The following is a 24007-nucleotide window of genomic DNA, read 5'->3' as shown; positions in this document are numbered from 1 at the left end:
TGGGGCAGCCAACAGGAGATGGAAGATTGTCACATGGGAGAGGAACAAGTGCTGGGGAGGGACTGGAGAGCCAAGCTTGGAGGATGGAGATAGGTTGGGGTAGGCGGAGTTCGAACCTCACTTGTCTCTGTTTGAAGCAACCACCTGAGCGGTGCCTACCTATCTATCTTTGCGCCTTCAGACCCTCAACATCGTGACGCCCCGCGTCCGGCCTGAGGACTGCAGCATCGGGCTCCTGCCCCGGAATCATGATAAGAACCGGAGCATGGATGTCCTGCCTCTGGACCGCTGCCTGCCCTTCCTTATCTCAGTGGATGGGGAACCCAGCAACTATGTCAATGCCGCACTGATGGACGTAAGCTGGGCCCTGGCTGGCACTCACTGGGAAGTTTCTTCAAGGTGGAGATGGCTGGAACCCAGGGCACTGACACCCCACACCACCGCCCCCAGCCAACCTCTCCCTGCTTCTGACCTTCCTGCCCCCCAAGGCTTGCTCCCACGAAGGCTCTGGCCCCAACCTATATTCTGGCTGTGTTCTTAGCTCTTTGCTCCCATAAGGCTGGAAAGAATAGACCAAGAGCTTAAAGTGCGGGTCCATGACAACATGGCACAGGCCTGTCCAGTCCCTCCTTCCTGCTGCCTTCAGTTCAGTTCAGGAAACAGTCCATATGCTAGGCCTTGGCCTGGGCTGTGGGAATGCAAGATGGTACAGACATAGGGTCTGCCCTCACGGAGCTCCCAGGCAGGTTCCCAGGTAATTCCTATGCAGAGACAGGAATGAGACTGGCAGGTAGTAGTTGCTCAGAAAGTGGTTACTGGACAAGTGATGGGATGCAGCAAAGAGAGCACAGAAGGGGACAGGCCATGTTCCTGACTGTTCCATCAGAGGCATTGTCTCCTGCTTGCTCAGCATCAAGTCTCAGCAGGGCACTCCTACTCTGACCTGGTTTAGGAGTCATGACCCTAATTAGAAGTCATGTCCTGGCCCCAGTGAGTCCTTGCTCCTGACTTGTATGCTTCCCCGCTGGGTGTTCAGCTTCTTCTGGTGATCATCCCTCCACCTCCTGCATGTAGAGATGTTTGCAGCAAGAAGGAGCCATGGATCATCTGGTCTCAGGCTCCTTATGCTTTCCAGCAAAGGAAACTGAGACCAGAAAGAGAAAGAGACTGGCTTAAGGTCACCCAGAAAGCTAGTGGCAGAGCCAGAACCCAGGACTCACACTCTAGAATTCATCCTGTGGGCCTCCCCACATTTGTGCAATCCGGTGAGAGACAGACATCTCACCTCCCTAGGCTCAGGACCAGTAATACCATTGCCTGATTGGAGATAAGCCTTTCCAGGTTCCCCTCCCCACCATGTCCAAGGCCATGTCCATCCAGCCCACATGGACTTCCCATCTCACCCAGAACTGGCAAGAATGTGCAGTGTTCTCCTCTGGGGTCATAGCTAACTACTACTTTGACCTCTGATCCTCCTAAAACTCTCACCAAGGGCCCTCAGTGTAGGAGGCAGGGAGGTGATGGGAGCTCAATGCCTGTCAGCTCTGTCAGGGCCTGCCCTAACGTCTCTGTCCACGGGGTGCCCACGTCCTCCATGGAAACTCTCCTATGGGTCCAGAAGCAGGAAGCCTTGCCTTGTTAAGGTCAAATAGCTCGAGGTGGAGGGAAAACCTCTGGCTTTAGCTCAGAGTCCTCCAAGATAAATGTGTACGTATATGTATGTGTGCATGCATAGGTTGTGTGTGTGTGTGAGCACATGCACTTATGTGTATGTGCATGCATGTGTGTGTGTATGTCAAGAGATGGGGCCTGGGGGTGTAGTCACACTTCCAAGTTGCTCATTGCCTTTTCTCCCACTTGTCCTAACTCCCTCTCCCTGGCTTCCTCATCTATGCAAGGATCAAACATGCTTCTGGCCTCTACTTAGTAGGTTAGATGCTGCCTGGAGCCAAATGCCTTCTGCCAAGCTCTGATGCTGATTCTCTTTGTCCACAGGGCATTTCTCCTGTGAGCCATCACTGGGCCTTTGCCTTTCTTACAAAAAAAAAAAAAAAAAAAAAGTCCTTATCTGTATTCCAGTTCAGTCTGTGCATTATCTGGTAACCATAGCAGCTTTGCTCCTAGCAGAAAAATATGAAGTCCTCTGGGTTAATTTTTAATGTTTCCCCTGGTAAAGGATGATGTTATCCATGAAATGGATTGCCGGCTGATCCCTGAAACCCGGCAGGAGCGCGGATCTCGAACATATTTTCAGATAAGGCTTTGTCAGGCATGCTGGCCTAATAGAGCATTTATCACAGAGACAGGGAAGAAGGAAAGAGAACGAACATTCACCGAGTGTTAGGCACCCTGTCGGGCCCTGGACTTAGTCTGACTCTTTCTGTATTTGGGCATTACTGTCCTCACTTTCCGGATAAAATACTGAGGCTCAGAGTATTTGTATGACTGTCTCCAGGTTGAGTAGTTCAGAAAGGGTGGAGCCCAGGGTCTGGATCCCGTCTTTAGAGTCTCAAAATCTTTTCCATGTCTAGAAATGGTTCAAAGACCTGCTATCTGCAGCTGGAATTTGGCTTTTGGAGAAACAAAATCTTCTACCCTCCCAGGCCCTGGCCCTTTGACCATTCAGCAGGCCAGAAGAAGGCCCCTGGAAGACAGGACACTAATGCCTACATGACATCCACAATCTCAAGGCATTTTTTTGCCACCAGGGCATCGAGAGATCACAGAACACGCAGGTGCTGTAGGTAATAAGGCTGGCAAGGTCTTTCACCCGGGTCTTCCCCTGGTTTGCATGGGCAAGCCCCTCTTGCTCCCCCATCTTCCTGCTGACTCGTCACTCTACTGAAAACAACTGTGTCTGCCACAGGGCTGTCTCAAGAAGGCTTGTTAAGAACACAGGCTGTGGAACAATCTCCAGTTCCATGGACCACTAATGGAGAGGCCTCCAACCTTTCCAAACACCTTCTCACAATATACTATAATAAATAGGATCTACTCAGAACTGCTGATGTAGCCCAGACTCTCACAAGCTCTTTCCTGTGGACCTCAGTTTCCCCATCCATAACATAGGACTGGGTGTATTCATCTGTTTGCTGGACCTGTATCAGAGGTCTCGTGTGCCAGTCACAGTGCTAGTGCCAAGGATGAAGAACTAAGTCAGAGATGTTTCTGCCCTGCCACTGGGCTCACAGTCCATTCTTGTGTGCTGGTCTTTTCAAATACTAATCTCTTTCCATGTGCACAACAACCATCCCAAAATGGGAGTTGTGATTCCTATTTTTCCAGATGAGGAACCTAAGCTTGGAAAGACCCAATAACTTGCTAGGGGTTAGCACCAAAAAAAGGGAGGGGGGAGGCACTCTACAAATGATGCTTGGATGAATGGATGGTTGGATAAATGGATGGATGGATGACGACATTACCTACAAGTCAGAAAGCTGGATTTGAACCCCAGGTCTGTCTGACACTAAAACATAAGCACCCTCCACTGCCCATCATCTCACAGCACACAGTACCTGTCTCCTGACAGGCCAGCCCAGGCCTCATTCTGGCCCAGGGGCCAGAGCAAGCTTCCTGAAGTAGAAGCCTCTTTAGGAGACTCTCTGCCTTGGGCTGAGCCAACCCCTCCTCCAGCGTTGTGGGCACAGCAACACAGATATCTCTAATGTCCCAGGAGGTGCTTTGGCCAGCAAAGCAGCAAATCTGCATCCAGAATCTTTCATTTCATATTGTAATGATGATTATTTGCTGAGCTCCAAAACATAAATAATTTATTTGGATAATCCCCAGCCGAGTGACACTTTCCTAATGAAACGTCTTAGTTTAGAGGAGAATGAGTTCATTATGAGAAGGCCCTCTTTGCCACTGGGGCATCCAGAGATGAAGAACAGGTAGGTGTTTTGTGCAATCTGTTTGGCAGGTTCAGGGGCCTCTGGCAGCCATCCAAGCCTCATCACCATCAGAGCATCACTGCTGGGCGTGTCTTTTACGAGGCCTATGTTATTCCTTTGTCAGAGCCACAAGCAGCCTGCCGCCTTCGTGGTCACCCAGCACCCTCTACCCAACACCGTGGCAGACTTCTGGAGGCTGGTGTTCGACTATAACTGCTCTTCCGTGGTGATGCTGAATGAGATGGACACTGCCCAGGTAGGAGGAGCCCATCCACTTCCCAGTGCTCAGGTGCGTTCAGGCAGCCATGCCCAAGAGTTGAAGGGAGAGTGTGAGAGTCAGCATAGTGCTGCCTAGCTGGCTGCCAGCACCAAACCAGCCCATCCTGCTGCAGGTGGAGGCTGGGGGGTCTCTTGCCAGGCCCTTCCACCGCCATCCCCTACCCATGCCCTTTCACTTCCAGCGACACCCCCTGCCTGTGGGCTTTGTCCAGCCCTCCTCCCCTGTCCAGAGCCAGGTTCTGTAGCTGCATACACCAGGCACTGATTAGAATCTTGCTCTAAATCACAGTGAGCCCAGGGGCTTACAGAGCCTCCCCAGCTCTGAGCATCTCCAGCCCTGCAGGAAGCCTGATGCCTGGCCACACCCAGCCTACCCCCTCAGAGATGCAGTCCATAAGGACTGAGCCTAGAGCTTGAACCTTGCACCCTTTGCCCACTAGCCACCCTGAGGATCCTGGCTTCATCGCAGAGGGCTCTTATGTCCAGGCAGGCTTCATGCCTTCACCCCCAGGGTCTGACAGATCCAAGCATTATGTGCCTATAGCACATTTCAGTACTCAAGACATGTGTCCTGGGACAGCTTCTGGGGCTCATGACACGGCAGCCATTCCAGGGTGGAAAAAGTGGGAATGTCCTTTCAGGATTTTTGGAAAGTGGTCATTTTGCTGTCTTAAACTCAAGGTACCTCAGTGAACTCCTTTGTGCATGCTGGCCTTGTGTGGGAATAAAATAAAATGGGTCTGAACTGTGGTCTCAGCCCTGCAGGAGCTCACAGTCTTGCTACAGAGACAGATGAGCAAATTGTCCCAACCTCACGTGGCAGTGCTATAATAGAGGTCAGCCTCGAAGTGCTGTGCTGACCGAGAACAGGGAGCAATTAATTCTGCCCAGAGGGTGAGGGAAGACTTCAAAAAGAAGGTGACTTTGGCCTTGAAGAAGGCAGCAGAGGTTTGGATGATGCAGCTGAGGGAGTTGGGAAAAGGCACTCTGAGCAGAGGAAGCAGTGGGGCAGAGGCAAGGTGGTGTGAATGTGTGTGGCTTGTTTGCAGAATAGCTTGGGTTGCAGTGTGGCTGGGGCGGGGGTCTGTCTAGGAGCAGGAGATGGTGGTGAGGCTGGAAAATGCAACAGGGCCCTGGCGGCACAGGGCTGCCCATGTGGGCTACAGAGTTTGGGCCTTGGCCTGCATGCAGCATGGTAAGTGTCAGATTCTTACTTTGTAAGCATCAGAACCATTTCTTCGAATAAAGCTTTCATGCAGGCACAGTATATGAAACAGCTGTTGGTGGTGAATCACATCTTGTGGGTTGAACTCCACCCAGACTGGTCATCTGGCTCCCCTCTAGCTACCCCTTCTGGCCCCCCTGCCCCCCATGCCCCTTGGAGAATCAGGACTCTGGGTGCCCTTGTGAACCTCTGGGGGTTCCCAGGAGCACTGTGAGACAGTACTTGCTGTCGAGGGAGGAGAAACACTGCAGCGTTTAAGCCGTGGTGTGGCTGAGTTCCTATTAGAAAGCTGCATCTGGGGACCAGGGAGGAGGAGAAGCTGCAAGGAAATGTGTGAGCCAGGAGATTGAGGAGGAGGATGTTGCCAAGGTACAGAAAAGAGAGGTGGTGGTCTGAACCGAGGAGGTGGCTGGCAGGCGGGACAGCTGGGCTGGGATGTGGAATCTGGGCTTCCAGATGCAGGTGCACAGGTTTGGGGAGCAGCTGGATGCAGGAGGTGAAGGAGAAGTTGTGGATGGTGGCAGGGCCAAGGTCTGGGCAAGTCAGGCATCTGGGGATGCTCCAGCTGAGATGGGGAAGGCAGGAGGTGGCATGGAGAGGAGTCGATTAATGGGATGAAATGGAGTGCCCCGTGGGGTGTGCACGTGAGAGACAAACAGGAGAGATGCGCTCAGTCTTCAACCATATTTGTGGAATATCTGTTAGCCGCCAGGAACTATTCTAGGTGTTTGGAATGTGTTGTGAACAAGACGGAGCAAGCGAAACAGCAAATTCCCATCTCTGCTGCAACTTCTGTTCTAAAATGGAAGAGACAGTAAATAACAAATACCACCCTATAATGTACCTAATTATATGTTAGACAGTGATGAGTATATGGGAAAAAATACAAGGGCAGGGTAAGGAAGATTGGAAGGTGGGATTGGGGCATGGAATACAATTGGGATGGCGTGATTAAGGCAGGCCCTACTGAGAAGGTCATAGACTTGTGTAGTTTTGAAAGAGGAGAGAGAATGAGCCCTGTGACCATCTCTGGGAAAAGCGTCACAGGGAGATGGGACAACCCACATCCACTCCTTATGGTGGATTCGTGCCTGGCACACTTGAGGAACAGCACAGAGGCCACTATGACTGGCACAGAGTGAGTGTGGGAACAGCAGCAGGTGACACAGAGACACGGCAGGGCCAGGTCATGGAAGGTCTAAGGGGTCATAGGAAGAACTTGAGATTTTACTGTGAGAGAAGAGAGCCACCAACAGGTCTTGAGGAGAAGAGGGACATACTTTGACTTAAAAAAAAAAAAAATCCCTCTGACTACTGTGTTGGCAATAGATGATTGGTACAGGAAGGGGAGAACCTCACTTTGGGAGGGGTAGAGAAGCAGGGCTCAAGGTCATTGGCTGTAGCTTCCCCTGCCGGAGTGGGTCTTAGGTAAATGAAGATTTCTCAGCTCCAGATGTTGGTACAGCCTTTGAGAATTGATTCTCTAAATGCAAAAACATCAGGCTCAGAAGAGCCATGAGGTTGGCTGCCATATGCAGCTGGCAAGCATCCCCTAAAATCGGCAGATGAATAGAGCACTTATTGATATAAATATCATCACCGCAACAGCTGGGTGCCTTGTGAAAATAAACAATGACACAGTGTGAGCATCAGAAAAGCCGCCCTTAGCACCTGGAAGGGTGGTTCTTTGAAGTGGTATCAGCATTTGCCTGCCAGCGTGTCCGTGCCAGGACAGCTACAGCTTCCTGGCCAGCCCAGCGACACAGATGGGTCTGCCATAGGTCCTGAGCATCAGCAGAGGATCAATGCCACATCCTGTGGTTTGACCGGGGACCAAGCATAAGGGCTCGTGTTGAGGGTTGTGGCAGGACTACCTGTAAGTCGCAGCAAAATAGGGTTGAGGAGAGGCTGAGACCTCTCTGAGTGCCTTGTTTTCTTGCACTGCTGGCCAAATCAGCCTGCTTCTGCTCAGAATCTTCCACTGCACCGTTCAATCAGCCATCCCCAGCCACAGATATTCTCCCCTTCTCCACAGTGGCTTCTGCTCAAAGATAATTACAAGCAGTGGGGGCTGAAGATAAAGACTCTGAAGGCAACTACATGTATTTGACCTCAGAGATCTTTTTTTAACTCCTAAGAACTCCAAGGCCTATGATCAGATTAGTGGGGCAATATCCTAGAACCACAACATCCAGCAAATGACACTGTGGTTTCCAGTGGGAGCATCAGAAAGAACCTTTCCAGCCACACCCAATAGCACTGATGCAAGCAAGATCCCTTCTATCCTTGTGGGCTCTTGGGATAGACCAGAGTCCATGGGGAACAGACGGCAGAAGGGAACAGACACCCTCTTCATGGTCATGCCACACCTACAATATTGTTTAGACAGCTCAGGAGATCTCTGTGCCGGCCATGGGGTGGGGCTGTGCAGTAGGCACAATCATGGCCTCCCCACAAAGATGTCCACATCCTTGTCTCTAAACCAGTGAATGTATTATCTTCCAGAGTAGAAGGGACTCTGCATATGTAGTAAACATAAGGGTGCTGAGATGTGTACATTGTCCTGGGCTATCCAGGTGGACCCAAGATTAGGATCCTAGGAAGAGGGATGAAGGAAGATCAGTCAATGGTGATGGAAGCAGACCACGGGACAACAGAAGCAGAAAGTGGAGTGATAATAGCCACAGACCGAAGTGTGCTGGCTGCCTCTCAGAACTGGAGAAGATGAGGAATGGATTGTCCCCTGCAGACTCCAGAAAGGAACACAGACAGCTCAGCTGACACTTTGACTTTAACCCTTTAATACTCATTTCAGGTTCCTGACCCCCCAGATAATCTGTGTTGTGTTAAGCCACCACATTTGTGGTAATTAGTTGCATCAGCCATAGGAAACTAATACAGACAATAAAACTGTAAACAGGAATTCAGACCCAGAGGTACAGGAATCAGTGCCAGTGTGGGATGTGAGACTGAAATCGTGGGAACATCCAGAGTCAACAGTGTTGGACTGGAAAGTGGTTTGAGCTTGGAGTAATCCACATCTGAATCAGAGACCATCAGGAATCATGAGACAGCAAGATGGAGGGAGCCAAAGAGACGTCAGATGTCCACCTCACCAACCATAGGACTACTCTTGCTGACCCAGGAGGAGGTCTTTTAAAAGTCAAGATGCAAAAAAAAAGTCAAGATGCATGCTTTCTGGGCTGTGTTCAATCCTTCAGTCATCCACATGCATTGACTGAAAACCTACCATGCACCAGGCACAGACTAGACCAAAGAGGCACAAACAAACAAAAAAAAACAAACCCAGTCCCCATGGAGTAGACATTGTAGTGAAGTAATATCTACCTGCCAGACTCCCTTGGCATCAAACAGGATGGAACTGTCTTCAGCTGGAACCGTCTCAACCAAGACCCCTGAGTAGCAGGAAGAAGCTGACCGGGAAGCAGAAGGGATGGAAGGGGCAGTGTGTAGGCAGCATGTCACATGCTCCTGAGCTCTGTGGGTAGCCTTAGAAGAATCCAGCAAGAGATGACCACCACACATCACCCCACCATCCTGGAATCAGGTTTGGGGTCAATGAGACCCAGTGTCACTTTGGTTGTCAGTGCTAGGTCTTTAGTGTCCCTTGAACATCCTACTAATTTATCATACTGACTATGCTTGCAGCATCCCTCTGAGTTTCTCAGTGTTTCCCTTGTCACTCATTCTAGGGAGGACATGTTATTGTGCTTACATCTTAAAGATTTTATCATGTGTATGTTCTCCAAACACCTTTTGATATTTCCCAAGTCTTTCACCAGAGATGTACTATTTTAGAAGCTTTTGTTTTCCAAACTGTATTTACTAATTAATCATTGGTTAGTTTTACTTGTATGTTTTTCCACAAACATAACTACCCCAGTGAATTTCTGATTGGCAGACCATATACAGAACTAACACTAGACGGTCTAATTCCAGCCCAAAGCCAGAGACTTGATGTTCTTCATTCCAGGACAACAACGAGATTTTCTTTAGCTTCTAAAGACTTTGGAGATCTCTCATTGGCTTCTCCTGCCAACTTTATAGACCCCACTTTGGAAACCACTGATCTGACTGGGGTCCATTTCCCCTCATTTTGCACATCAGAAAGCTGAGGTCTAGGCAGGAAAAAACGATTTATCCAGAGCCCCATAGCCCATCACTGACTTGGGTCCAATCTACCAGGGATTGTGAAGATTTTGGTTACCATTTAAACAATAGGATTTCCAGGGCCCCGGTGCCTGGTAATCACTGACTGGCACGTGGGTATATGGAGCAGAAAGAAAGCTCTTGTTTGGTATAAAATAAGAGCTCTGTAAAAGCTGAGCTGCCGAGTTCTGAGGCTCCCACCATGGAAAGTCTGAGAGTTCAGGTAATGCCAGGCAAGGTAGAAAGTTGACGGAGTGTGAGACCAAGAATTGTACATTCGCACAGTTTCTAGAAGTGAGAGAGGGAAGCTCATCATCCTCCCAGGAGAAGAGCAGGGGTGATATTTCAGGGATGTCTTTTCTTGTCACTGTGCCTGCAAGACAAATAGAAAGCAATGATATCTCCATCTTTATCTCGGCTTATGAAAACACAGCCTAACATGCTGGCAAAACCCACAGAAAACCGAAGGCTCTGAGAGCCTCGAGTCTGGCTGTGTTTCTGTTCCAGTAGGTATCAATAGAATAAGAAGTCTTGGGGGGGGGGGGCGGCACCTGGGTGGCTCAGTTGGTTAAGCATCTGCCTTCGGCTCAGGTCATTATCCCAGGGTCCTGGGATTGAGTCACATGTTGGGCTCCTTGCTCAGCAGGGAGTCTGCTTCTCCCTCTCCCTCTGCCCCTTTCCACTGCTTATATTCTCTCTCTCTCTCTCTCTCTCTCTCTCATAAAAAAAAAATCTTTTTAAAAAGTAGTCTGGGTCTATGAGACCTGCCTTCAAGTTCTAACCCTGCTGCCTACTGGCCTTAAGCCAGTTTCATAAGCTGTCCCAAATCTCAACGTGATCTTCTATTAAAATCATGTAACCCAGAGGTCAGCCAAATTCACGCTGTCCTTGAAAATTTAATTGAAATGGGGATCCCTGGGTGGCGCAGCGGTCTGGCGCCTGCCTTTGGCCCAGGGCGCGATCCTGGAGACCCGGGATCGAATCCCACGTCGGGCTCCCGGTGCATGGAGCCTGCTTCTCCCTCTGCCTGTGTCTCTGCCTCTCTCTCTCTCTCTCTCTGTGTGTGTGACTATCATAAATAAATAAAAATTTAAAAAAAAAAAAAAAAGAAATGGGCTCTGCTTCCTCTTCCCCATCCTGTGGCCAAGTTTATTATCTACCCCATAGATATCTGGGAATTGCAAGGGAGTCCTGTTTGCATGCTTACTTCCCACTTCCCGCTCAGGCCTTACTGGGGACAAAGTGGGGTTCGAATCCCAGTAATGCCCATGACCAAAGGTTGAACGTTGCACATCCCCATTCTTAACCGCACCTCTTCTTGCCTCCTCACCCCTGGCATGTGGCAGCACATCTACCCACCCACACCCTGTTGCCCAAACCGTTTCCTACCTCTGCCTCTCCTTCCATGCCTCCCATAGCAATGCTACCTTCTACCCAAAAGCTGTGCCTTTCTTAAGCTGTACGGTTGCACTCTGTTTAATACACAGTGTCACATTATAGTGAAGGCACACTATTATATTAGTTTCATGTGTATAGTGTAGCAGTTCAGCAGTACCATAGGTTACTTAGTGTTAAGATATTTGCACTCCCAATCTCCTTCACCATTTTCACCCAACCCCCACCCAGCTCTTCTGATAACCATCACTTTGTTCTGTGTAGTTAAGGCTGTGTTTTTTGGTTTGTCTCATTTTTCTCTATTCCTCCTTTGTTCTGTACCTTAAATTCCACATATGAGTGAAATCATATAGTATTTGTCTTTCTCTAACTTATTTCACTTAGCATTATACTCTAGACCTACCCATATAGTTCCAAATGGAAAGATTTCATTCTTTTTTATGGCTGAATAATATTCTGTGTATATACTACTTCTTTATCCATACATCTATTGATGGACAGGTAGGCAGCTTCCATAATTTGGCTATTATAATTAATGCTAGAATAAACATTGGGTGCATGTTTCCCTTTGAGTGTGTTTTTGTTTTCTTTGGGTAAATACCCAATAGTACAGTTACCAGGTCATAGGGTAGTTCTATTTTTAACATTTTGAGGAAACTCTATACTGTTTTCCACAGTGTCTGCTCCAGTTTTCATTCCCAGTAATAGTGCATGAGGATGAGGGTTCCTTTTTCTCCACATCCTCACCAACACTTGTTGCTTCTTGTATATTTTATTTTAGCCACTCTGACAGGTGTGAGGTGATATCTCATTTGTACTCTTTATTTGCATTTCCCTGATGATGAGTGATGTTGAACATCTGTTTCATGTGTCTGTTGTCCATCTGGATGTCTTCTTTGAAGAAATGTCTGTTCATATTTTCTGTCCATCTTTAAGTGGGTTATTTGTTTTGGTGTTGAGTTGTATAAGTTCTATATATATTTTGGATACTAACCCTTTATCAGATACATCTTTTGCAAATATCTTCTCCCATTCAGTAGATTGACTTTTGGTTGCTTTGACTTTTGGTTGTTTTGACTATTGATTATTTCCCTCGCTGTGCAGAAGCTCTTTATTTTGATGTAGTCCCAGTAGTTTATTTTTGCTTTTGTTTCCCTTGCCTCAGGAGACATATCTAAAAAGATATTGTTATGGCTGATGTCAGAGAAATCACTCCCTGTGTTCTCTCCTAGGATTTTTATGATTTCAGGTATCAGATTCTGGTCTTTAATCAAATTCGAAGTTAGTTTTGTCTATGGTGTAAGAAAGTGGTCCAGTTTCATTCTTTTGCATGTTGCTGTTCAGTTTTCCTAACACTATTTCTAAAGGGACTGCCTTTTTGCCATTGGATATTCTTTCCTACTTTGTTGAAGATTAATTGACCTCATAATTATGTGCTTATTTCTGGATTTTATATTCTGTGCCATTGATTTGTGTATCTGTTTTGTACCAGAACCATACTGTTTTGATTACTACGGTTGTATAATATAACTTGAAGTCGAGAGTTGTGATGCCTCTAGCTTTGCTTTTCTAAGATTGCTTTCTCTATCTGGGCAGAGTCTTTTGTGGTTCCATACAAACTTTAGGATCATTTTCCACTTCATTATTGGTATACACAAATGCAATGGATTTCTGTCCATTAATTTTGTATCCTGCAAGCATAATGAATTAATTTATCCCTATTCTAGTAGTTTCTATGATGAAGTCTTTTGTGTTCCCTTCTATATGGTATCATGTCACAAATAGTGAGGCTTACTTCTTCCTTACTAATGTGGGTGCCTTTTATTTTTTTCTCTGACCTGCTCAGCTTGATTACTTTCCATGACTCTGTCCTCCAGGTCACTAATTTGTTCTTCTGCTTCTTCTAGCCTGCTATTTATTCCATCTATATGTTTTTAGTTTCATTTATAGTGTTCTTCACTTCTGATTGGTTCTTTTATTTCCCCTCATTGTTAAAGGTTTCAGTGATGTCTTCTACTCTTTTGTCAAGTCCAGTGAGTATCTTTATGACTGTTACTTCAAATTCTCTATCAGGCATGTTACTTATCTCCATTTTCCTTAGGTCCTGCTCTTTCATTTGGAACATACTCCTCTGTCTCCAAATTTTTTCTACCTCTCTGTGTCTGTTTCTGTGTGTTAAGAAAGTCAACTATGTGTCCTGTTTTTGAAAGTAGTGGGCAGGATGAGCACTTTTAACAAGGTGGCACTGGTCCTTTGCCAGAGAGAATGTGCCCCCACTGCTAAGACTGGGGCCAGCTGAGTCAATCCACAAAGCATGCACAGGCAGGGCACACAGTACCCACAAATTGTGGACACTGGTCCTTTTCCACAGGGGATGAGCCACTGCTGCTGAGACCTGGCTGGCAAAGCATGCATGGGTGAAGCGTGCAGTTTTAACAAGGTGCATGTGTCCTCTGCAGGAGGTAATCAGCTGCCACCATTTCTGCCAAAACTGAGGCCCTGCGAAGCATGCGGTCAGAAGACATGGTGTTGGCAAGGTTTGCAGGATCTTCTCAGAAAGGAGGCTCACAGCATCATGACTCAGGCAAACGTGACTGGAAATGGCAGATCTGCCAAAGCACAGGGGAGCAGGGCTTGGTGTAAGCAAGTTAGGTAGTTAATGTGGGTGTTGCGCTGGTTCCCACAGGTGGCCATGTGTTTATACTGGGGGATGAAGGCAGGAAATAGCACCTGCCACCTCCTTTGTTCCTGGAGGGGTCTCCCTGTAAACTCTACCCCTCTGGGATGCTCTGAGATGAGTAAATAGGACCCTGGCATTTCCAAACTGCTGCTTCGAGGCTTGGTCTCTATGGGCTGCTTGTTGTGCTGTCTCTTTAAGCCTAGGGATTCAACTTCCTAACATCCTCTTGGCTCTCCCAGAACCAAGCCTGCTGATTTTTAAAATTCCAGGCTTTAAGTCCTCCTAGTTGTAAGAACTCAGAAAATTTGGTTTGGTTTCAAAGCCAAATGCTATGAGGATTCACCTCCCCCATTTGGGCTCCCTGTTATGATCCTTTGTTCCTCTCTTTTCTCCTCACCCACAGTTCCTTCCCAAGGATGACCTGTGAGTCAGTTTAGCTCCTACCCCATCTCTTCCCTTCCTACCCTCTTTGATGTGGCCTCTCCTCTACATTTAGTTGTTGAATTTGTTCTGCCAGTCTTCAGGTTGTTTTCTGCATTATCTGCACTTAATGTGAGTGGTATCTAGTTGTATTCACAGAACAAGGTGATATTTGGGTCCACTACTACACCTTCTTCACCAGAAGTCCTTCTTGAGCTCTCTCTTCAATACCTCTTTCTGAAGCCTGCCCTGCGACTTTGCCATCCACTCTACATCCTCTGTAAATATTCTTCTAAAATCCTTCCCTTTCTCCTCAGACTCCAATGCAACTGTCATAAGTAAGTTCCCCCACTACACAGAGATTGCATTATTTACCACATGGGGCTGTTGAGAGGCATATGTGCTTTAATCACCAGTCATGTGCCTCTTTCTCTCTGCCCCTTGCTTTGTACCTGCCACCTCACCCTCAATCTGTCTTCCTTAGCTAGCCAATTATATGATTTTGGTTCTTTATAGAATCTATTTAAAGGAATTTTATAATCACTGATCTAAATTTTGAAACCAATTCAGGTAACTTTCACATTTTTCTCTTAGAAATATTAATTCAATTTCACCTTTAAGTGGCCCAGGATTGATTTCCCCTACTACGAACCTGGAATAAGGAGAGTCCTTCATTTCTGAAACTGTGATATTAATTGGCCTTTCCATCTTATCAAAGTATTGTTTAATTAACAAAAGACATAACTAAGGTGCACTGAAATGTGCTTTTAAATTGTTGATTCCAAAAATAGGCCCATATGCTAGTTTTCATTCAACTCATCAGAACATGTTTATTCCAGCAACTAACAAGCTTTCTGATTCCATCAGCAAGAAAATGATGTTCAACAGTGAGGCTACCTCCACATTTGTTACATTTCACGTGTGAACTTGCTCTCCCAAAGGACATCTTTTCATGGTCCAAAGAGCTATGGAGATCACTAGGTGGAATAATGTATGGCAGCTGTTCCAGGGCCGTTCACACATGCTTGGTTTAACTTGTTCTGACAATAAATAGCAGAAGGCCCCTCTGCTTTTCTGGAAGAAGCATGGATATTTCTGAATCATATGCAGCAACTGAACTGGCTTCCCCTCCCAGGTGTGATCAGCAAGACTGACTGTGTGTATCTGCAGTGGTGTGAAGCCCTCCCTTCGAGAAGGCAACACCATCCCTCCCTAGTCTATTGGGTAAGAAAAGGAGGGGGGTGGTGCCAAGACATGAGGTGGGAAAGGGCCATGCAGACTCTAGGCTAGAGAGAATTGGAACCTATTCTTGGAGAAAGCCACTTCAAAAGATTTTCAACTAAATAAAAAAAAAAAAAATGCCAAAGTTGCATCGACTGTACATGCAGCCCCAGGTCACCTGGGTTCTCATAGTCTTAGAACCAAGTGGGCCTCCTTGAACCCTCCACCATTTTCCAGGACCTTAAGAAACCATAGATCTCTAAGGAGCTTGGGAAGATGGAGAAGTAGCAAGACCCTGAGCTCTCACCCTGTCCCACATCTTCAACTAGGTATCATCTACATCCCAAGCCAACAAGTCACAGAGTGATCCAAAGACTGGCAGAACAAACTTCACACCTACTTATAGAAAAAAGCTGCATATGAAAGGTTGGGATACAGAGAGCTGCATGTGCAGAGAGAGCAAAGAAATGAGCCCTTACACCAGGGAACTCACCCAGGGAAAACTAATCTCCATAACATTTGGCGTTAAAAACCTGAGGGGCTGGGGTGCCTGGGTGGCTCCGTTGGTTAAGCATCTGACTCTTGATTTCAACCCAGATTGTGTTCTCATGATCTCTTATGAGATCAAGCCCTGAGTCAGGCTATAGGCATGAAGCCTGCTTAAAATTTTCCCTCTGCCCTCTAACCCCGACTTGTGCTCTCACTCTAAAATATGTGTGTGTTTGTGTGTTTGTGTGTGTGTGTGTGTGTGTGTAATAAAAACCAGAGGGATTGAATTCTGTGAGCTTTAAAAGGCAGCAGACTCAGCACTGGGCCAGCCAGGAGGGCAAGTGAAAGCTGGAGAGAGACAGCAGCCTCAAAGAGACAGCAGCCTGCACAGAAAAGCAAATTAAAGCAACATTTTATATACCAGGGCAAATGGGAGACAGGTCTGTTCATACTGATTTGGGAGTGTATTGTGGGACTTCTCTGAAAGTGAGGGACCTGGCAGGCACCATGTTCCTCCCTTATCCCCCAGCATAAACACAGAGCCACCTGTGGGACACTGGGCTGCACAGACACTTCTGTGTGACCTGCTGGCAGTACGCTACCCCCATGAGTTCTCCTGAGGACTCACCCACTCGAAGCCTGCTGGCCTCTGCCCTAGGCTCAGGGTAAATTTCGTTAAAGCTGCACATATGCCCTGACCAGCTGATAGGTGCACAGCAGCCTCAGTGTGCCATGCACAGCACCATGCCCCCAGCTGCCGCTGTGGGCTGTAACCAGCTGCCATCACATGCCATGCCCTGCCACACACTCACAGCCACCATTGTGCACCAGGCTCAGCTGCACCCAGCCACCTTCTTACACCACTTCCAGTCTTGCACCCTTGGCAGACAGCCCTGGCACACAGCCCCCACCAGCTCCGACATACAGCCCCAAGTTGCCACAGCATTTCAAGATATCCAGCATAGGACTGGTGGTCCAGCAAAAATTTTGCTAACACCACTGGCCCACTCCAAGTTCCCCAGGAGCATACCTCCTTGGAATGAGGTGCTTGAGTCCCACTAACACCAGAGAGAAGCACAGACCACAACAGGCAGAGTCAGCACAGACAACTGCACTGAAAGGAAAAGTGACTCAGACACAACAGCAGGGCATAAGCAAAAAAACATAGGAAACTCTCCTGAAGTGCCAGATTTTGGTGAACAGGGGACACTGCAATGCAGGGCACTGCAGGGCACTCCAGGATCTCTTTTTCATAATATCACTACTTTTAAGAGAATACACAAGTGACTTTCTTAACACAGAAAACAGACACAAAGAGGCAGACAAAATGAAGAGACAGAGAAATTTATCCCAAATGAAAGAACAGGGAAAGGCCACAGCCAGAGATCTAAGCAAAACAGATAAAAGTTACATGCATGATAGAAAATTTAAAGCAATGATCAAAAGGATACTCACTGGACTTGAGAAAAGGGTGGAGGACAGGGGCACCTGGGTGGCTCAGTGGTTGAGCGTCTGCCTTTGGCTCAGGTTGTGATCCTGGGGTCCTGGGACCAAGTCTCATATGAGGCTCCCCATGGGGAGTCTGCTTCTCCCTCTGCCTATGTCTCTGCTTCTCTGTGTCTTTCATGAATAAATAAAATCATTTTTTAAAAGGGAAGGTGGAGGACATCAATGAAATCCTTAACACAGAGATAAGGAATAACATAGCAGAGATAAAGGGCTAAATGAATGAAAAACATGCTTGGTGGAATGAATACAAGGATGGAAGAAGCAGAAATGAATTACTGACCTAGAAGACAGACTAATGGAAAATAATGAAGCTGAACAAAAGAGAGAAAAAAGAAATATGCAAAACGAGGATAGATTTAGGGAACTGACTCCATCTGATGTAATAACATTCGTATAATGGGGGGCCCCAGAAGAAAAAGAGAGAAAGAAGAGCAGAACATTTATTTGAGGAATTAATAGCTGGAAACTTCCCTAATCTGGGGAAGGAAACAGATATCCAGATTCTAGAGGCACAGAGAACTCCAGCCAAAATCAACAAAAGCAGATTCATACTAAGCATATTGTAATTAAACTTACAAAATATATTGATAAAGAAAAAAAATTTTTAAGCAGCAAGACAAGAGACAACAGTAACTTATAAGAGAAAATCCATAAGGATAACAGGAGATTTTTCAACAGAAACTTTGCAGGCCAGAAGAGAGTGGCATGATATATTGAAAGTACTGATTGGGAAAAATCTGCAACCAAGAATATTTATTCCAGCAAGGCTATTGTTCAAAATAAAGGAGAGAGAGAGAGTTTCCCAGACAAATGAAAACTAAAAGAGCTTGAGACCACTAAACAGGCCCTGCAAGAAATATTAAAGGGGACTCTTTGAGTGGAAAGGAAAGACCAAAAGTGACAGTTATAAAGGTAGGAAACAAAAAAGCAGTGAAAATGAATATTTCTGTAAATTTTCAGTCAAGGAACTTTTAAAAAGCATATAAAATATAATAACATATACCAAAAATGTGGGGAGGAGAGGAGTAAAGAATGGTTTCAAACTTAAATGGCCATCAATCTAATATAGACCTCTATCTGCAAAAGAAGTTATATACAAACCTAATGTAGCCATATATCAAAAACTTCTAATAGACTTGCAAAGAATAAAGAGAAGGAAATCCAAACATACTAAAAATAATCAGCAAAATATGAAAGAAAGACAAGAAAGGATCAGAGAAGATCTTCAGAAACAATCACAAAACAAGTAATAAAATGGCAATAAATACATATCTATCAGTAGTTACTTTGGATGTGAATGGACTAAATGATCCAATCAAAAGACATAAGGTGAGAGATTAAAAAAAAAAAAAGACCTGTCTATATGCTTCCTACAAGAGACTCATTTTGGACCTAAATATACTGATCAAAAGTCAGGAGATGGAGAAACCTCTACCATGCAAAGGGATGTCAAAAGAAAGCTAGAGTAGCAATACTTATATCAGACAAAATAGACTTTAAAACAAAAGCTATAACAAGAAACAAAGAATGGCACTATATAATAGTAATGGGAACAGTCCAACAAGAAGATATAGCCATTGTAAATATTTATGCACCCAACATGGGAGCACCCAAATAACTTAAATCAGTTAAGAAAAAACATAGAAGAATTAATTGATAACATTGCAATAATAGCAGGGAACTTTAACATCCCCACTTACCCAATAATCAATGGACAGATCATCCAAACAGAAAATGAACAAGGAAACAGTGGGTTTGAATGACACCCTAGACCAGATGGGTCTAACAGATATATTCAGAACGTTCCATTCTGAAACAGAATATAAATTGTTTACAAATTGTACATGGAACATTCTCCAAAGATCAGCTATTCGCCCACAAAACAAGCCCCAACAAATTCAAAATGATCCAAGTCATACTATGCGTCTTTTCTGACCACAACGCTATGAAACTAAAAATCAACCATAAGTAAAACTCTGGAAAGATCACAAACGCATGAGGTTGAATACCATGCTACTAAACAATGAATGGGTCAACCAGTAAATCAAAGAAGAAATCAAAAAGTATATGGAAACAAACAAAAATGAAAACATAATGGTCCAAAAGCTTTGGGATGCAATGAAAGTGGTTCTAAGAGGGAAGCTTATAGCAATATAGGCCTACCTCAAGAAATAAGAAAAATCTCAAATAAACAACCTAACTCACACCTAAAGGAGCTAGAGAAAGAACAGCAAACAAAACCTAAAACCAGCAGAAGGAAGGAAATAATAAAAATTAGAAAAATAAATGATGCAGAAACTAAAAAGACAATAGAACCAATCAATGAAACCAGAAGCTGGTTCTTTGAAAAAAAAAATCAATAAATTTGATAAACCTCTAGCCAGACTTACCAAGAAAATAAAAGTACCCAAATAAATAAAATCACTAATGAGAGAAGAGAAATAACAACCAACACCACAGAAATACAATCATGAGAGATTATGAAAACCTATATACCAACAAATTGGACAATCTAGAATAAATGCATAAATTCCTAGAAACATATAAACTACTGAATCTGAAGCAGGAAAAATAAAAAATTCAAATAAGCCAGTAATCAGCAAGGAAATTGAATCAGTAATCAAAACACTCCCAGCAAACAAAAGCCCAGGACCAGATGGCTTCACAGTCAAATTCCACCAGACATTTAAAGAATAATTAATACCTATTCCTCTTAAGCTATTACAAAAAAAAAAATAGAAAAGGAAGGAAAACTTCCAAATTCATTCTATGAGGCCAGCATTACCCTGATACCAAAACCAGATAAAGACACCACTAAAAAAGAGAACTACAGGCCAATATTTATGATTAACATAGAAAAATCCTCAACAAAATACTAGCAAACTGAATCCAACAATATATTTTTAAAAATCATGCAGCACGGTCAAATGGGATTTATTCCTGGGTTGCAAGGGTGGTTCAATATTTGCAAATCAATTGATGTGACACATCAATAAGGGAAAGAATGAGAACCAAATGATCATTTCAACAGACAGAAAAAGCACTTGACAAAGTGCCATTCATGATAATAACCCTCAGCAAAGTAGACTAAGAGGGAACATACTTCAACATAATAACGGCCTTATATGAAAAAACCCACAGCAAAATCATCCTTAATGGGGAAAAACTGAGAGTTTTTCTCCTAAGGTCAAGAACAAGACAAGAATGTCCACTCTCACCCCTTTTATTCAGCATAGTACTTGAAGTCCTAGCCATAGCAATCAGACCACAAAAACAAAAAGCATCCAAGTCAGTAAGGAAGAAGTAAAACTTTCACTATTTGCAGGTGACATGATACTATATATAGACAATCCAAAAGACTCCACCAAAAAACCAACTACAACTGATAAATAAATTCATTAAAGTCACAGGATTCAAACTCAATGGACAGAAATCTGTTACATTTCTATACACCAATGATGAAGCAACAGAAAGACAAATTAAGAAAACAATCCCATTTACAATTGCACCCAAAATAATAAGATACTTAGGAATGAACCCAAACCAAAGAAGTGAAAGACCTCTTCTCTGAAAACTATAAAATGCTCATGAAAGAAATTGAAGATGATACAAAGACATGAAAGGACACTCTGTGCTCATGGATTGGAAGAACAAATATTGTTAAAATGTCTATACTACCCAAAGCAACATACACATCTAATGCAATGCCTATCAAAATACCAACAGCAGTTTTCACAGAACTAGAACAAAAAATCCTAACATTTGTATGGAACCAAAAAGACCCCACCCCAATAGTCAAAGCAATCTTCAAAAAGTGAAGCTGGAAGCATTATAACTCCAGACTTCAAGTTATATTACAAAGCTGTAATAATCAAAACATTATAGTACTGGTACAAAAAAATAAACAGATGGGTCAGTGGAACAGAATAGAAAATGCAGAAATAAACCCACAATTTATATGGTCAATTAATCTTCAATGAAGCAGGAAAGAGTATCCAGTGGCAAAAAGGACAGTCTCTTTAACTGGTGCTGGGAAATGGTGCACAAATGGTGCTGGGAAAACTGGACAGAAACATGCAAGGAATGACACTGGACCATTTTCTTATAACAGATAAAATTAACTTCAAATTTGATTAAAGATCTAAATGTAAGACAGGAAATCATAAAAATCCTAGAGGAGAACACAGGCAATAACTTCTTTGACATCAGCCATAGCAACTTCTTTCTAGATATGTCTCCTGAGGCAAGGGAAACAAAAGCAAAAAGAAAATACTAGGATAACATCAAAATAAAAAGCTTCTGCACGGCAAAGGAAACAATCAACAAAACTGAAAGGCAACCTACAGAATGGGAGAAGATATTTGCAAATGACTCATCCAATAAAGGTTTGGTATCCAAAATATATAAAGAACTTCTAAAATTCAACCTCCCAAAAAACAATAATCCAATTAAAAAATAGGCAGAAGCAAAAAACAAACAAACAAAAAAATAGGCAGAAGACATGAACAGACATTACTCCAAAGATATACAAATGACCAGCAGACACATGAAAAGGTGCTCATCATCACTAATCATCCAGGAAATGCAAATCAAGCTGCCTACCATAAGCTATCATCCCACACCTGTTAGAATGGCTAAAATCAGCAACACAAGACACAACAGGTGTTGACAAGGATGTGAAGAAAGGGGAACCCTCTTGCATTGTTGGAGGAAATGTAAGGGGTGAAGCTGCTGTGGAAAATACATGGAAGTTCCTCAAAAAGTTAAAAATAGAACCATCTAGCAATTGCACTACTGGATATTTACTCAAAGAATATGAAAACACTAATTCGATGGGATTAACATTTACCCTTATGTTTATAGAAGCATCATCTACAACAGCCAAGATGATGGAAGCAGCTCAAGTGTCCACCAATTGATGAATGGGTAAAGAAGATGTGCTATAGATACACAATGGAATATTATTCAGCCATAAAGAATGAAATCATGCCATTTGCAATGGCATGGATGGAGCTAGAGAGTATAATGCTAAACAACATAAGCCAGCCAGAGAAAGACAAATACCATATGATTTTACTCATAAGTGGAATTTAAGAAAAAAAAGCAGAAGGAAAAAAAATGAGAAAGAGAGAAAGAAATCAAGAAACAGACTCCTAATTATAGAGAACTGATGGTTACTGGAGGGGAGGGAGGCAGGGGATGGGTGAAATGGGGGATGGAGATTAAGGAGAGCACTTGTGATGAGCATCAAGTGATGTGTGGAAGGGTTGAATCACTGTATTGCACACCTGAAACTAATATAACTCTGTATGTTAACTGAAATTAAAAAAGAAACTCAAATATTAATACTGACAGCTTTAAAAAAAAAAAAAGAAAGAAACCATAAGCCTCCCTCCCCAAAATTTCTGTAAATTCCTGGTGCTTATGTGCTCATAGACTCCTCAGTTCACACATGGGGTTCCCGCTCCCTTTGTGTGTCACCTAGATAGCAAAGCTCAGTTCCTCACTGGTTTCCTCAAGAAACCTCCATGTGCATTGAGCCTTATACATGTTATGACAAATTTACTGAATGTTTAGCAGGTTGGAGGGGCCACATGACACAGTGATTGACCTTCCACCCTTCCACTGGTTCTCCTATGCTCCCAACCTTTCTCATCTCCTGGGTCCCTCTTAATAACAGCCCACAGCTCTCTCTGCTTGGACATACACAACAGTGTCCCCATGTGCAGGATGCTGCCCACCCCCACTGCTACCCCAAGCTGGCTGATCAAGAATTTTCATGAGGGCAGTCCTATGGGTTACTACCCTAAAAAGAATTTTTCATAAAGGATATTAAGTAGGAGGGAGAAAAATCCCTTCACTTTATCCCCCTTGTTGTGAGTGACCATCCCCCACACTGCCTGCTAAAGATAGCTCACATTGATTGAGGAATCACTAAAGATCCCTGTGCGAAGTAACACATTAAGATTCCCAACCACTCATAACCCAGAGAAACTATAAGATTTGGCCAGTCTCAGCTAAAGGGCATCAGGGCTGGGACTTGAACCCAGGGTGCTTTGAGCAGGATCCCCACTACCTTGAGCTACTCTATGGACACAGGCTAAAATGTTAGTGCCCACCGAGGCATCATCCCAGCACTTGGACATCAGAACAGCCCAGAGCTAAATCACAGAGGACGTTTCTTGTTGGTGAGAATAATCTCCAAGCCCTAAAGGGTCACTAGAAACAGAACACTGGCTTCCCCCCCCCCCTTCTTTATCCTGCTTCCCATGCCTGGACTATGTGCAACATCCATGGCTGTTGGGAAACCTGATGATGCTTGGCGGCTCAAACACCCCATCTGCCCACACATCACTGGGCTGCGTGTCACCGTGCTACTGTTGCCGCTCCGGTCTCACAAATCAGGGAGCTCAAGTGAAAGGATGACTCCGCTTTAGGATTAGAAGGACCCTGCACCCTTCCCCAGCCCTCTGGGCATCATGGGAGAGTGACCTGGAAAATCAAATGCATAGAAATGTCCCAAAATATAGGAGTCTTGTTTGAGGCATAGTAAAACCTATTAGCTTGAGAAATTGGTCTGGAAATCTTATTAAAAGAGACAAATCATTCCGCCTTCTCTCGGGACTGAAAATATTGGGGGTAATAGACTTTCCCTGATGCCTAGGACCCATGAACCTCACATCAGGATCACAGCCAACCTCTGGCAAGGCTCAATTCAGTGCAGGTGAT

General features: G+C 44.6%; 1 protein-coding gene across 13 annotated transcripts in view; it reads left to right on the top strand.

Annotated features, from left to right (window-relative positions):
- PTPRT (protein tyrosine phosphatase receptor type T) overlaps positions 1-24007 on the top strand; it is a 1036563-nt gene that overhangs the window by 991498 nt on the left and 21058 nt on the right. For all 13 annotated transcript variants that reach the window (XM_072801053.1, XM_072801054.1, XM_072801051.1 and 10 more), the window contains 2 exons: positions 182-355; positions 4015-4146. In XM_072801053.1, the coding sequence (XP_072657154.1) occupies positions 182-355; positions 4015-4146 (306 nt within the window). The remainder of the gene's footprint in view (positions 1-181; positions 356-4014; positions 4147-24007) is intronic.

This window comes from Canis lupus, chromosome 26 (assembly GCF_048164855.1).
Source record: "Canis lupus baileyi chromosome 26, mCanLup2.hap1, whole genome shotgun sequence".
Lineage (NCBI taxonomy): Eukaryota > Metazoa > Chordata > Mammalia > Carnivora > Canidae > Canis > Canis lupus.
The sequence above is the reverse complement of the archived record's forward strand: the minus strand, read 5'-3'. Positions and strand labels throughout refer to the sequence as shown.